Below are 15,719 nucleotides of genomic sequence, written 5' to 3' on the forward strand. Positions count from 1 at the left end.
CAGCGATCCCACAGGAATTCCCACTCCCAGCCCTCACAGGATGTCCCCGAGGTGCCCATCCCAGAGGAATTCCCAACAATCCCACAGGAATTCCCAGAGGAATCCCCACTCCCCTGCTCACAGGATGACCCTGAGGTGCCCATCCCAATGATCCCATCAGGAATTCCCAAGGATCCCACAGGAATTCCCACTCCCAGCCCTCACAGGATGTCCCCGAGGTGCCCATCCCAATGATCCCACAGGAATTCCCACAGGAATTCCCAGAGGAATTCCCAGTGCTCACAGGATGTCCCCGAGGTGCCCCAGCTGTCTCCCATCCCAGCGATCCCACAGGAATTCCCAGAGGAATTCCCAGTGCTCACAGGATGTCCCCGAGGTGCCCATCCCAGCGATCCCACAGGAATTCCCACGGGAATCCCAATCCCATTGCTCACAGGATGTCCCCGAGGTGCCCCAGCTGTCTCCCATCCCAGCGATCCCAGAGGAATTCCCAGAGGAATTCCCAATCCCCATTCCCATTGCTCACAGGATGTCCCCGAGGTGCCCCAGCTGCCTCCCATCCCAGCGATCCCACAGGAATTCCCAGAGGAATTCCCATTGCTCACAGGATGTCCCCGAGGTGCCCCAGCTGTCTCCCATCCCAGCGATCCCAGAGGAATTCCCAGAGGAATTCCCAATCCCCATTCCCATTGCTCACAGGATGTCCCCGAGGTGCCCCAGCTGCCTCTCTGCCAGCGCCCGCTCCCTCTCCCGGCGCTCCCGCGGCTCCCGGGCGCCGCTGCCCGGCTCCAGCTCCTGCAGCTCGTTCTCCCCGTAGAGGCTGCCCAGCCCCAGCGTGCGCTTCGTCCTGGGGGAACAACGGCGTTGGGGCCCGGAATTCCCGACATTCCCAAAATCCTGCTTGGCTCTCCGGGAAAAGCTAAAAAACAACAGGATTGGGGCCCGGAATTCCCGACATTCCCAAAATCCTGCTTGGCTCTCCGGGAAAAGCTAAAAAAAATGGGATTGGGGCCTGGAATTCCCAACATTCCCGAAATCGGGATGTCCTGCTTGGTTCTCCAGGAAACAGTAAAAGAAAATTGGGATTGGGGTCTGGAATTCCCAACATTCCCAAAATCAGGATGTCCCACTTGGTTCTCTGGGAAAAGCTGAAAAAAACGGGATTTGGAGCGCCCAGAAAGACCCGAAATTCCCCAAATTTGGAATTTTCTGCTTGGTTCTGCGGGAAAACAAAAAAAATAACAGGATTGGGAACTCCCAGAATCCCAAAATCTGGGATTTACAAAAAAACGGGATCAGGAGGTCCTGAAATTCCCAATTCACCTGAGGTTTTCATGGGAAAAAACCCAAAAAAACAGGATGGGGAGCTCCTGAAATTCCCAAAATTTGGGATTTTCCTCAGGTTCTGCTGGGAAAAAGCAAAAAAAATGGGATTGGGAGATCACAAAACTCCCAAAATCCGGGGTTTTCCTGGGGTTCTGCCCTGAAGAGGGACGGGGAGCTCCCGGAATTCCCAGAGCTGGGGATTTTTCCGGGATTTTTCCGGGATTTTTCTGGGATTTGGGGGGTCCCACCTGTAGTCCTGGAGCTGCTCCTGGATTTCTGGGATGAGGAATTCCTGCGCCTCCAGCAGCGCCGGCCGCAGCTCGTCGCCGTTCCGCAGGCGCAGCTCTGGGAATGGGGAAATTTGGGATTTTGGGAATTTGGGAATGCTCCGGGGGCTCCTCTCACTGCAGAGCTGATTCCCAACCTTCCTGGGGCTCTGGGAAAAGTTTGGGAATTCCCAATCCCGGCCCTGGGCTCCTTTTCCGGGGGGAAATTCCTGGAATTCTGAACTCACCGATCTCGGCCAGGAGCTGCTCCGGCAGCTTCACCCGCAGGGGCTGGAAAAGAGGGAAAAGCATCCCAAAATCCAGGAAATCATCCCAAACTCCTGGGAAATCCATCCCAAAATCCATCCCAAAATCCATCCTAAAATCCCGGGAAATCCATCCCATAATTCCAGGAAATCCTCTCAAAATCCTGGGAAATCCATCCCAAAATCCATCCCGAAATCCTGGGAAATCCATCCCAAAATCCATCCCAAAATCCTGGGAAATCCTCCCCAAATTCCTGAAAATCCTCGTTAAATTCCTGAAAATTCTCCAACATAGCAGGAAATCCTCCCCAGACTCCAGAATATCATCCCAAAATTCTTGAAAATCCTAGAAAATCCTCTCTAAATCCTGGAAAATCCTCCCGAAATCCCTTTAAATCCCCCCCAAACCCCTGGAATTCCCCCAAAACCTCGGGAATCCCCCTGAATCCCGGGAATTCCCGAATCCCGGCGCTCACCGCCGCCCTGTCCAGGAAGATGTTCCAGATGTCCCTGCCCAGGGCCCGGCTCTCCCGGGGGCTCTGCTGGCAGCAAACCTCGGAGCACAGGTGGAAGAGCTGTGGGAAAGCCGGGGAAATCCCGGGAATGCTGAGGAAATCCCGGGAATGCCGAGGAAATCCCGGGAATTCTGCTCCTGGGAACGCCCCGGGGCTGGGAATGGGACCCCAAGGAGGAGGAAATCTGGGGATTTATTCCCAGGAATATCCTTGGAAGCTCTGGGAGGTGCCAGAAGTTGGGAATGGGATCCCAAGGGTCGGAAAATTCCATGAATGTTGAGGAAATCATGGGAATTTTTGAGGAAATCCCGGGAATTCTGCTCCATCCCCACCCTACACCCTGGGAGCTGCCATGGGTTGGGAATGGGATCCAAGGAGGAAATCCCAGAATTCCTGCTCAGTTTTCACACCCAGGAATATTCCTGGAATCTCTGGGAGGTGCCAGAGGTTGGGAATGAGATCCCAAGAGCAGAAAATCCCAGGAAAATTTGAGGACATCCTGGGAATTCTGCTCCATCCATGATCTTGGAATGCTCTGGGAGGTGCCAGAGGTTGGGAATGGGATCCCAGGGGTCAGAAAATCCCGGGAATTTCGGGAATTCCTTACCAGGGGAGTGGGATCAGCCTGGGAGAAGAGGAACCTCAGGAAAACTCCCAAATGGGCCGGGCGGGATTTGAGAATTCCCAAATCCTGGAACACGGAATCGCTCTGGGAACAGAGAGAGGGAGAGGTGGGAAGCGCCAGGATCCCAAAATCCCCCCCAAAACCCCCCCGGCATCCCCAGCCCCCCCAGGAATTCCCAAATCCCCATTCCCGCCATCCTCACCTCGTTGCTGCCGCTCCCGGGCTCACAATCCTCCTCGGGCCCGATGATCTGCGGCCTCCCCGATCCCTATCCCAAAAAAAAAACCGGGATCAAGCTCCGGGAAGGGCCCTGGGGGGGATCCCCGTGGGGATTTTCCCGGATTTTCTGGGATTTTCCGGGATTTTCCAGCCCCACCGGATCCGTGGAGAGGCGGGAGCCGAGCACGGGGGAGCTGCGGGGGCTGCCGGGCTCGGAAAAGCCGGAATTCCGGGACACCTGGGAAGGGGAATTTCGGGATCAGCATCCCCAAAAACCCCCCAGGGGAGGCGGGGATCCCAAAATCCCTCGGAATTCCCAGGGAAAAACGCCCAGAGAGGGAAAAGGAGACAGGAATTCCAGGGGATCCCAAATTCTTGGGGGAGTTTTTCCCTCTCCTGGAATTTCCCCCCTTTTACCAAACTTTCCCTGGAATTCCCCCCGTTTTTCCCAGAATTTTCATCCCCTTTCCCCAGATTTTTCCTGGAATTATTTCCCCCCCCTTTTTCCTGAATTTCCCCCCATTTTCCCTTTTTTTCCCCTCAATTTCCCCCCCCCACCTTCTCCCTGGAATTTTCCCCCCCAGGCTTTTCCCAAACTTTTCCTGGAATTTCTCCCCCTTTTCCCCAAACCTTTCCTGGAACTCTCACCCTCTCTTCCCAGATTTTCCCTGCAGTTTCCCCCCTCTTTTCCCGGATTTTCCTGAACTCCTCCCCACCCTTTTCCCGGATTTTCCCCAATTCTTCCCCGCCCTTTTCCCAGATTTTTCCCGGATTTTTCCCAGATTTGTCCCGGATTTTTCCCGGACTTTTCCCGATTTTTCCCGGCTTTTTCCCCTCACCTCTGCGGACTCCAGCCCCGGGTCCCCATCCTGGGCATCCCTGGGGAATCGCCCCGGGAGCTGCGGGGAGCCCCGGAGAGCCTCCCCTTCCAGGGAGCCCAAATCCTGGGAAAGGGGACACGGATCAGGGAAAGGGGAACTCCCGGGCCAGGAAATTCCCAGGAAATGCAGAAATGGAAAAAGGGATCCCAGAAATCCAGGAATGAGGGGAATTCCCAAAATTCCCACCTCCACCCCAATTCCCACCGAGCTCCTCCATCCCCAGTTTTATTTTTTGGGAAAAGCAGAATTCCCAGAGCTCGGAAAGAACTGGGAAGGGCTCGGGGGCGGTCCCGGGATTACTCCTGGGATGATTCCTGGAATTCCAGGGATCATTCCTGGATCCATTCCCGGATCATTCCCAGATCCATTCCGGCCCATTCCCACGATCATTCCCACACCCACTCCCACACCCATTCCCGCGTTATTCCCGGCCCTTTCCCATGATCATTCCCAGCCCATTCTCACATCTGTTCCTGGCCCATTCCCACATCCACTGCCAGATCCATTCCTGGCCCATTCCCGTGTCATTTCCGTGACCATTCCCATGATTATTCCCGGCCCATTCCCACACCTATTCCCGTGTCATTCCCACATCCATTCCTGGCTCATTCCCGTGACCATTCCCATGATTATTCCCGGCCCATTCCCGTGATTATTCCCAGCCCACTCCCAGATCCATTCCCAGCCCCTTCCCACACCCATTCCCATGACCATTCCCGCGTTATTCCCGGCCCATTCCCACACCCATTCCCGTGTCATTCCCACATCCATTCCCAGCCCATTCCCGTGTCATTCCCAGCCCATTTCTACGACCATTCCCAGCCCATTCCCGCGTTATTCCCGGCCCATTCCCATGATTATTCCCAGCCCATTCCCAGCCCATTTCCACATCCATTCCCGGCCCATTCCTGTCTCATTCCCAGCCCATTCCCGGCCCATTCCCATGACCATTCCCAGCCCATTCCCGCATTATTCCCGGCCCGTTCCCATGTCATTCCCATGTCATTCCCATGTCATTCCCGTGTCGTTCCCGTGTCATTCCCGTGCCGTTCCCGTTCCGTACCGCTCCGCGCGCCTCCTGCAGCACCTTGAGCTGCAGCTGGCTGAGCCGGCGCTGCGCCCCCTGCAGCTGCTCCTCCAGCGCCGCGCCCGGCTGCCGCTGCAGCAGCTCCTGGAAGCGCTGCGACAGAGGGGATCCCTCAGCCACCCCGGGGACGGCCGGGAGACCGCCCGGAAATACCCGGGAAATATCCGGGAAATATCCAGGGAACACCCGGGAAATACCCAGGAAATATCCAGGGAACAGCCGGGGAACAGCCGGGAACAGCCAGGAGACAGCCCGGAAAACAGCCGGGAAACACCCGGGAAACAGCCAGGAAATACCCAGGAAATATCCAGGGAACAGCTGGGGAACAGCCGGGAAATACCCGGGAAACACAGGGGAAACAGCCAGGGAACACACGGGGAACACCTGGGAAACAGCCAGGAAATACCCAGGAAATACCCGGGAGACACCCAGGAAATAGCCGGGAAACACCCAGGAAACAGCCGGGAAATACCCCGGGAAGAGCCAGGGAACACCAAAAAATTTAAAAAAAAATTCCAGAAGATAATAAAAAAAAAATCTCAGGAAAATCCCCAAACATGCCACTGATCTGTCTGGGGTTTTCCAGGATTTTTCATGGAAACGCTGGGAGGGAGAGGGAATTCCCACAGCGTTCCCAGGGAAGCACCCACGAAAAATAATTTTAAAAAAATCCCAGAGAATAATAAAAAAAATCCTAGAAAATCACAGAATATAATAAGAAAAGATCTCCGGAAAATCCCCACACATGCCACTGGTCTGTCTGGTGTTTTCCGGGGTTTTTCATGGAAATGCTGGGACTGACAGGGACAGAATTCCCACAGCGTTCCCAGGGACAGCCCGGGAAAACACCCAGGAAACACCCAGGAAAAACAATTTTAAAAAATCCCAGAAAATCTCCCCCCCAAAATAATCCCATGAAAATCACAACCCCCAAAAAAACCCCCTCAGAAATTCCCAGAAATCCCCCCAGGAAAGCGGGAGAGGAGGAAGGGCAGCACCTGGAGCTCGGCCTCCTCCTGGCGCAGCATGTTGCGCAGGATCTGCGCCGCGTGCTTCTGCACCTCGGGGTCCTGCGGGCACGGCCACGGCCGCGTGAGAGCGGGAACGACGACGGGAATAACGACGGGAATAACGACGGGAATAACGACGGGAATAACGGGAATGGCAGCGGGAACGAGAGTGGGAATAACGGGAATGGCAGCGGGAACGAGAGCGGGAATAACGGGAATGACAACGGGAATAACAACGGGAATAACGACGGGAATAACGACGGGAATAACGGGAATGGCAGCGGGAATAACGACGGGAATAACGGGAATGGCAGCGGGAATAACAGGAATGACAATGGGAATAACGGGAATGGCAGCGGGAACAAGAGCGGGAATGAGAGCGGGAATAACGGGAATGACAACAGGAATAACGACGGGAATAACGACGGGAATGGCAGCGGGAATGACAGTGGGAATAACGGGAATGGCAGCAGGAATGGCAGCGGGAATGAGAGCGGGAATAACGGGAATGGCAGCAGGAATGGCAGTGGGAATGACAACAGGAATGAGAGTGGGAATAACGGGAATGGCAGCAGGAATGGCAGCGGGAATGACAGTGGGAATAACGGGAATAACAGGAAAAATGGGAATGGCAGCGGGAATGAGAGCGGGAATAACGGGAATGGCAGCAGGAATGGCAGTGGGTTAACGGGAATGGCAGCGGGAACAGCAGTGGGAATAACGGGAATAACGGGAATAATGGGAATGGCAGCGGGAATGAGAGCGGGAATGGCAGCGGGAAAAATGGGAATGGCAGCGGGAATGGCAGCGGGAAAAATGGGAATGGCAGCGGGAATGGCAGCGGGAATGACAGGAATGACAGGGGGAACGGCAGTGGGAATGACAGTGGGAATAATGGGAATAATGGGAATAACAGGAATGGCAGTGGGAATAACAACGGGAATGACAGCAGGAATGACATTGGGAATAACAGTAATGGCAGCAGGAATGGCAGTGGGAATGACAGTGGGAATAACGGGAATGGCAGCAGGAATGGCAGCGGGAATGAGAGCGGGAATAATGGGAATGGCAGCAGGAATGGCAGCGGGAATGACAGTGGGAATAACGGGAATGGCAGCAGGAATGGCAGCGGGAATGAGAGCGGGAATAACGGGAATGGCAGCAGGAATGGCAGTGGGAATGAGAGCGGGAATGACAGTGGGAATAACGGGAATGGCAGCAGGAATGGCAGCGGGAATGAGAGCGGGAATAATGGGAATAACAGTGGAAGTAACGGGGATGACAGTGGGAATGGCAGCAGGAATAATGGGAATGACAGTGGGAATAACAACGGGAATAACAACAGGAATAACAACAGGAATGACAGTGGGAATAATGGCAATGACAGTGGGAATAGCAGTGGGAATAATGGGAATAGTGGGATAATGGGATAAAGGGAATGGGATTGGTGGGTTAATGGGAATGGGGGGAATCACGGAATTCATGGGAATCACGGGATGGGATGGCAATGGGAGTGGGTACGAGGGGTTGGGATCCCCTCGGGGAATTCTGGGATCTCCTGGGGGAGTTTTGGGGTCACTTGAGGGAATTCGGGGCTCCCCCCTGGAATTGTGGGCTCCCCCTGGAATTCCGGGCTCCCCCCTGGAATTGTGGGCTCCCCCTGGAATTGTGGGCTTCCCCTGGAATTCTGGGCTCCCCCCTGGAATTCTGGGCTCCCCCTGGAATTCGGGGCTCCCCCTGGAATTCGGGGCTCCCCCTGGAATTGTGGGCTCCCCCTGGAATTCCGGGCTCCCCCTGGAATTCCGGGCTCCCCTGGACCCGCGGCTCACCTGCAGGGGCCTGGGCTCCGTGATGCGCTGGGGGGGCCCCTGGGGACACCCCGCGGGCTCCGGCTCCTGCTGGGACCCCGGGACCCCCACGGAGCCGGGGGGGGACCCCAGCAGGGTCAGGGCCACGTAGGCACCGGCTGGGAACAGAACGGGACACGGGAACGTCAGCGGGAGCTCCGGGAAAAGTCTGGGATCGAGGGGGGCTGGGAGGGGCTGGCGGGGAAAATCCACAAGGGAAAAACTCCAGGAGGAATGGGAGCGGGAAGGATTTCCTGGGAAAACATGGGGTGATGAGGGGGATTCCGAAAAACTACTGGGAAAAAGGAGCCAGGAGGATTTCCAGGAAAACGGGGGGAAAAGGACTTCCAGGGAATATCTGGGATAAGGGGGTGAGAAGGATTCCCAGGAAAAACTTGGGAGAAGAGGTGAGAAGGATTTCCAAGGAAAAATTTCCAGGAAAAATTTCCAGGAGAACTGGGAGTCAGAAGCATTTCCAGGGAGAATGTGGGATGAGGGGTGGGAAGGAATTCCTGGAAAAACGTGGGAAAAAGGGCTGGAAACACTTCCGGGCTGGCCCCGAATTCCCGAGGGATGGAAAACGTCCTCCCCCTCCCCCAGTGCCGCCGAATTCCCACGGAACGGGAGCAGAATTCCCAGGAATTGCAGCCAAAACTCACACTTGATCAACTTCACCACCTCCAGGTGGGAGCTGTTGGTCACCATCGTCCCGTTCACCTGGAACAGCGGGCAGGGCTGGGAACGGGCTGGGAAAACGGGAATGTCCCCGGGAATGTCCCCGGGAATGTGGGGAGGGGGCTGGGAACGGGCTGGGAAAACGGGAATGTCCCCGGGAATGTCCCCGGGAATGTGGGAGGGGAGTGCCCACCTTGAGGATGCGGTCACCCTCCTGCACGCCGGCCCTCATGGCAGCCCCACCTGCACACGGGACAGGGCAGAGCCCAGATTTCTTCTGGAACGTTCCACAGGGGCTTCCCCACGCCCTCAGCCCCGCCCCTGCTAAACCCCCCCGACAGGGAACGCTTCCCCAGGGACGCCCCGCTGCCCCCACGCTCCCTGCCACCTTTCTCCACCACTTTCCCACCATTTTCTGCCCCAGGCTGAGACTGGGGATGGAAGAGGGGACCCCTGGGAACTGTCCATCCGTGTCCACCCCTGTGTCCATCTGTGTCCATCCCTGTTCCCCTGTGTCCATCCGTGTCCATCCCTGTTCCCCTGTGTCCATCTGTGTCCATCCCTGTCCACCCCTGTGTCCATCCCTGTCCCCCTGTGTCCCCCCAGTCTCCCCGTGTCCCCCGGGTCCATCCCCGTGTCCCCCGTGTCCCCCTGTCCCCGTATCCCCACATGTCCCCCGTGTCCCCCCGTGTCCCCACCGGGCCGCACGGACTGCACGAGCACCACGCGGTCGCCGCTGACGGTGAAGCCGAAGCCATGCTGGTCCCGCTGGATGATGACACAGCGCTGCACCAGCCCTGCGGCACCACAGACGGACACACGGACACACAGGGACACACAGGGACACACAGGGACACACGGGGACACACAGACACACGGACACAGGGACAGGAGCAGGAGGAGGCAATGAGGCTCTGCAGTGTGGGTTTGGCCCTGAGGAAGCCCCGGTCCCAGGGCCTGCAGGGCCTCGTGGTCACTGCCCAGCCTGGGCCACCACTCCTGTGGCCACCTCTGACCTCGTGGTCACTGCCCAGCCTGGGCCACCACTCCTGTGGCCACCCCTGACCTCGTGGTCACTGCCCAGCCTGGGCCACCACTCCTGTGGCCACCCCTGACCTCGTGGTCACTGCCCAGCCTGGGCCACCAGCTCCCACGGCCACCCCGGACTCCCCAGCCCCAAATTCCCCCTTGTGGGACCCCAAATCCCAACGTTCCAAGAGTGTGGGAAGATCTGGGCCCGCGCCCCCAGCCCTGAGTGCCCGCTGAGTGCCCAAACTCCCGAATTCCCCAGGGAAATCCCCACCTGTGGACTCCGAGGCGTCCGAGGGCTGCCGGCGGTGCCCGGGGGACCGGCGCTCCGAGGGGGACTCGCCCAGGGACGAGGAGAGGCCGCTCAACCTGGGGGGAACGGGAGCTTGGGAACTGGGAACGGCCGGGATGGCCCCTGGTCACTGCCAGGACAGGGGGGATGGCCCCTGGTCACCCCCAGGACAGGGGGGATGGCCCCTGGTCACCCCCAGGACAGGGGGGATGGCCCCTGGTCACTGCAGGACAGGGGGGATGGCCCCTGGTCACTCCAGGACAGGGGGGATGGCCCCTGGTCACTGCCAGGACAGGGGGGATGGCCCCTGGTCACCCCCAGGACAGGGGGGATGGCCCCTGGTCACCCCCAGGACAGGGGGGATGAGCCCTGGTCACCCCCAGGACAGGGGGGATGAGCCCTGGTCACCCCCAGGACAGGGGGGATGGCCCCTGGTCACTGCCAGGACAGGGGGGATGAGCCCTGGTCACTGCCAGGACAGGGGGGATGAGCCCTGGTCACTGCAGGACAGGGGGGATGAGCCCTGGTCACCCCCAGGACAGGGGGATGGCCCCTGGTCACTGCCAGGACAGGGGGGATGGCCCCTGGTCACTGCCAGGACAGGGGGGATGAGCCCTGGTCACTGCAGGACAGGGGGGATGGCCCCTGGTCACTCCAGGACAGGGGGGATGGCCCCTGGTCACTGCCAGGACAGGGGGGATGGCCCCTGGTCACTCCAGGACAGGGGGGATGGCCCCTGGTCACTGCAGGACAGGGGGGATGAGCCCTGGTCACTCCAGGACAGGGGGGATGGCCCCTGGTCACTGCAGGACAGGGGGGATGAGCCCTGGTCACTGCCAGGACAGGGGGGATGGCCCCTGGTCACTCCAGGACAGGGGGGATGGCCCCTGGTCACCCCCAGGACAGGGGGGATGAGCCCTGGTCACCCCCAGGACAGGGGGGATGAGCCCTGGTCACTGCCAGGACAGGGGGGATGAGCCCTGGTCACTGCAGGACAGCTGAGATGATCCATGGAAAAATCATCCCAAATTTCCCACCCTGGCACAGCTCGAGGCCGTTCCCACTTGTCCTGTCCCCATTCCCTGGGATCAGATCCCAAATCCCCCTGGCAGATCCCAAATCCCTTCTGGCAGATCCCAAGTCCCCCTGGATCCTAAATCCCCCTGGCAGATCCCAAATCCCCCTGGCAGATCCCAACCCCCCCTGGCAGATCCCAAATCCCTTCTGGCAGATCCCAAATCCCCCTGGCAGATCCCAAACCCCCCCGGATCCCCCTTTTCTCCGGGATCAGCCCCCACCAAGGCAGAAATCCCAGGAAAAAGCCCCGAGGATTTCCCAGCCCCTTTCCCACACAGAGCCCAGAGCTGGGCACTGCCCTGGACGTTCCCGGCCAATCCACGGAAAACCAGGATTAACCCTCGGGATTATCCAGGGCCAAGCCCGGGTCAGCCCTTGTTATCCACCCAAAATCCCTTTTTTCCCCAAAAAATCCCCGAATTCCGGGACCCGTGGCATTCCCGGGATGATTTCCCTCAAAAGCCACAATCCAGGAATGCCCAGGTCAGCCAGGGGGATCCAAGGGGATCCAGAGGCTTTTCCTGCCCCTCGGGGAGCAGCCGGGGCTTAGCCAGTCTATAAAAAAGTCGTTTAATTCGGCTTAATTAAAGCTCCTTAATTGCCTGGGGGCGGCCCAGCCACGGCAATTCCAACAATTCCCACAATTCCCATTCCAGAGGCGCCTCCAGAGGGACCCCAGCCCTGCCCTCCCTTCCCAGCTCCCAAAAATCCGAAATTCCCAAAAAACTGGAGCTTGGAATGGGAAAAAAATTCCCTTTTCCCAACATTCCTGACCTCTGGGTTCCTTCCCACAACAGGTTTGGAGTTCCCAGCTGGAAAATCCCATGGAAACCTGGGATAAACCAGGGTTGAAAGCAGGAAAAATGGGAAAAAATCCCATTTCCAACATTTCTGACCACTCAATCCCCTCCACGCCGGGGTTTTCCAAGGAAAAGCAGAATTCCAGGGCAGCTGGGGGGAGCTGCAGGGTTCTTCCCATAAAATTCCCAGTTGTTTTTGTTGGGAATGCTGCAGGATAATCCCACAATTCCCAGCTTTTCCCTGCATCCCAAACCCTCCCAAGCTGTTCCCAACCCCTGCTGGTCATTCCCGGGTTTTTTTTTGGGATCTGATCCCACTGGGAATCTCCTCTCTGCGAGGAGCCAGGATTCCCAAAATCCCACCAATTTCCATGGGAACAACCCCGAATTCCCAAAGCCCTCAGGGAAAGCGGGAACGTGGGAACTCCGGGCTTGGATTCCCAAATTAACAAAAACTCTCAGGGGAAAAAAAAAAAAAAATCTCGGGGGAATTTTTTTTTCTTCCCACATTCCGAGTCCTGGGAGGAATTCCGGGAGTTCGGAATTTCTCCTCGGATTTGCAACATTTGGTTCCCTCCCTGCCGGGGGCTGCGGCTCCGCTGCCCTGCCTGGGAAAGCACCAGGGAAACCACGAGACACCCGAGAAAAACGGGAATTCTTCCCGCTTTTTAAACTGGTTTATCCCAAATTTCCACGGGACTTTCCAGCTGGGAATTCCAGTTCCAGTGTGGGAAGAAAGGGGAAGGAACCTAGTGGGCAGAAATGTTGGGAAAAGGGAATTTTTTCCCCATTTTTTCCCGCTTTAAATGTGGTTTATCCCAGATTCTGGTGGATTTTCCAGCTGGGAATTCCAATCCCAGTGTGGGAAGGAACGCAGGGGTCAGAAATGTTGGGAAAAGGGATTTTTTCCCCATTTTTCCTGCTTTAAACGTGGTTTATCCCGGGTTTCCATGGGATTTTCCAGCTGGGAATCCCAACCCCTTTTTTTTTGGGAAGAGATGGGAAGGGATCCCAACGGGACGACACCGCCCGGAGCGATCCCAAACGTTGGAAAGCGGGAATTTTCCCTGGCTTTTGTTGGGGTTTTTTCGGGAATTCTCCACGGGAATTCTCCAGGAAGCTGCTCCAAGGGCTCCCGGCAGGGTAATGATTAACGGGAGCCACTCCTGGAAAAGTGGGAAGTGGCAGAGCTGGTTTGGCCGGGAATTCGGGATCCTGGAATTCCCTGGCCCGGGGGGATCCTTTTTCCTTTCCCTGGCCCGGGGAATCCTCGGAATTCTGGGGCTGGGAGCGATCCCAAAAGCCCGGGGGCGAGGGAGGGAAACCTCTCCCTGTGCCCGGGGGATCCGGGACGGAACCGGGCACTTCCAGGGGTGGAAATCCATGGAATAACCTGGGATAAAATCCAGGATTTACCCCGGAAATCCCAAACAAACCAGCCCAGGGAATCCTGGAATTCTTTGGGATGGAAAAGATCCTTAAATCCCCAAAAAAATCCCACCCGAATTCCAATCCCAGGGACGTTCCCACCATCCCAGGGATCCATGGAATAACCTGGGATAGGAGCCAGGGCTGATCCCTGGAATCCCAAATAATCCAGGGCAGGGAATCCTGGAATTCTTTGGGATGGAAAAAGCAGGGAAAAAACCCCTGGGAATTTGGTGGGAAAATGATCCCCGAAATTCCCGGGATCTGCTTCACTCCCAGGGCCCCAAATTCCTCATTTTCCACCCAAATTCACGTGGGAAATGCCGTGGCTGGAGCAGGGATCCCAGTTCAGGAATCCTCAGCTAAATTCCTGAATTTATCCCAGAAAAACCTCCAGGGTTTTCCAAGGGTTTATCCCACAAAAAAAAAAAAAAAAAAAAAAAAATCCCCAAATTCGGTTTAAAATGGAGCAAAACAAACTGGGAAAAAGCCAATTCCCAGTGGCAGATACTGGAAATCTCCCAAAAACCAGAAAGGTTTGGGATATTCCCACCCCACTCCCCAAATCCGGGAGTTTTATCCCAAAACACTGCTCCCCTGAGGGATTTATGGAAGTGCGGGATGGGCTGAGCCCTCCCCATTCCCAAAATCACAGAATTTTATCCCAAAACGCTGCAAGGACGGGGTGGGAGGTCCCAGGCTGGGCTGACCCCCCCAGAAATCCCAAAATCCCAGAGTTTTATCCCAAATTCCCCCCCAGGAATGGGGTGAGGGCTCCAGGACGAGCTGAACCCCCTCCCAGATCCCCCAGACCCCCAAAATCCCAGAATTTCACCCCAAAGCGCTGCAGGGATGGGGCAGGAGCTCCACCCTGATCTAAATCCCTTCCCCTGAGCCCCAGAGCCCCAAAATCCCAGATTTTCACCCCAAAATCCCAGATTTTCACCCCAAATCGCCGCTTTTCCCCCCGAGACATGGGGCGGGAGGTGCAGATGGGACTGAGCCCCCCCCCGAGCCCCAAAACCCCAGATTTTCACCCCAAAACGCCCCAAATCCCAGCGTTTCACCCCAAACCACTGCCGGGGGGGGGTGGGGGCTCCAGGACGAGCTGAGCCCGTTTTCCCCCAAGCCCCCAGACCCCAAAATCCCAGAATTTCACCCCAAATCGCCGCTTTTCCCCCGAGACGTGTGGTGAGGGCTGCAGGACGAGCTGAGCCCCCTCCCAGAGCCCCAAAACCCCCGAATTTCACCCCGAAACACCCCAAATCCCGGCGTTTCACCCCAAATCCCGGCATTTCACCCCAAATCCCGGCGTTTCACCCCAAATCCCGGCATTTCACCCCAAATCCCGGCGTTTCACCCCAAACCCCGCCGGGACACGCTGTGGGGTCCGGGACCAGCCGAGCCCCCTCCTCTAAGCCCCCAAACCCCCCAATTTCCCCCCAAAGCGCCGCTTTCCCCCCGGGAGCGGCCGAGCCCCCTCCCCGCTCCCCGCACCCCCAAAATCCCCCGTTTTCCCCCCAAACCGCCGTTCCCCCCCTCAGGACCCGCGGCGGGGGCTCCCCCCGGGCCGAGCCCCTTCCCCTTCTCCCCTTCCCCCGCGGGGGCCCCCAGCCCTGCCCGGCCCGGGGGTCCCCGCAGCCCGTACCTGTCCGGGGCCTGCGGAGGCCTCACGCTCATGGTGGAGCTCTGTCAGGGCTCTGCCCGGAGCCGCCGCCCCGCTCCGGCCGCCCCCGCCACCATCCCCGGCCGCGGCGGCTGCGGCGGCCTCGGGGGGCCCCGAGCGACCCCCGCCCGGCCCCCCGACCCCCCGAGCTGCGGTTCGGTGCCGGCCCGGCTGTGGGGGGCTCCCCCTCCCGCCGCGGGGGCCGGGCTGAGGGAGAGGCCTGGAGGCCGCTCCCAATCCCCGGGCTCGCCCGGCCCCCCTGGCCGGGCACGGCGGGGCAGCGCCCGCGGCGCGGGGGCGCGGGCAGGGCCGCGGGGAGCGCGGGTGAGGGACAGGGGGACGGGGGGAGGACGCGGGGTGACCGCGGGGTGCGGGGGACACGGGACAGGGAAAGGGCACAGAGAGACCTCGGGGTGCGGGGGACACTGAGTGACCTCGGGTGTGAGGGACAGGGGGACGGGGGGAGGACGCGGGGTGACCGCGGGGTGTGAGGGACAGGGGGGACAACGAGAGTCTGGGGACACTGAGTGACCTCGGGTGTGAGGGACAGGGGGAGAGGGAGAGGACACAGAGTGACCTCGGGGTGCAGGGGACAGTGGGGACAGTGTGGGTCTGGGGACACTGAGTGACCTCGTGTGTGGGGAACAGAAGGGACAACGAGAGTCTGGGGACACTGAGTGACCTCGTGTGTGGGGGACACGGTGACAGGG

At 58.3% G+C, this 15,719-nt stretch overlaps 1 protein-coding gene across 1 annotated transcript in view; it reads right to left on the reverse strand.

The window, feature by feature from the left end:
• LOC135288366 (rho guanine nucleotide exchange factor 11-like) overlaps nucleotides 1-15,254 on the reverse strand; it is a 32,140-nt gene extending 16,886 nt beyond the window's left edge. Inside the window, 16 exon segments of the mRNA XM_064401737.1 lie at nucleotides 698-847; nucleotides 1,575-1,671; nucleotides 1,841-1,883; nucleotides 2,335-2,433; nucleotides 2,981-3,082; nucleotides 3,201-3,266; nucleotides 3,375-3,455; nucleotides 4,057-4,161; nucleotides 5,162-5,278; nucleotides 6,184-6,255; nucleotides 8,025-8,161; nucleotides 8,702-8,759; nucleotides 8,911-8,960; nucleotides 9,416-9,514; nucleotides 10,021-10,115; nucleotides 14,992-15,254. Coding sequence (XP_064257807.1) covers nucleotides 698-847; nucleotides 1,575-1,671; nucleotides 1,841-1,883; nucleotides 2,335-2,433; nucleotides 2,981-3,082; nucleotides 3,201-3,266; nucleotides 3,375-3,455; nucleotides 4,057-4,161; nucleotides 5,162-5,278; nucleotides 6,184-6,255; nucleotides 8,025-8,161; nucleotides 8,702-8,759; nucleotides 8,911-8,960; nucleotides 9,416-9,514; nucleotides 10,021-10,115; nucleotides 14,992-15,023 — 1,403 coding nt within the window. The 5' untranslated portion in view covers nucleotides 15,024-15,254.
• Between the last annotated feature and the right edge of the window lie 465 nt (nucleotides 15,255-15,719).

The sequence above is a fragment of the Passer domesticus genome, chromosome 32, assembly GCF_036417665.1.
Source record: "Passer domesticus isolate bPasDom1 chromosome 32, bPasDom1.hap1, whole genome shotgun sequence".
NCBI classification, from domain to species: Eukaryota; Metazoa; Chordata; class Aves; order Passeriformes; family Passeridae; genus Passer; species Passer domesticus.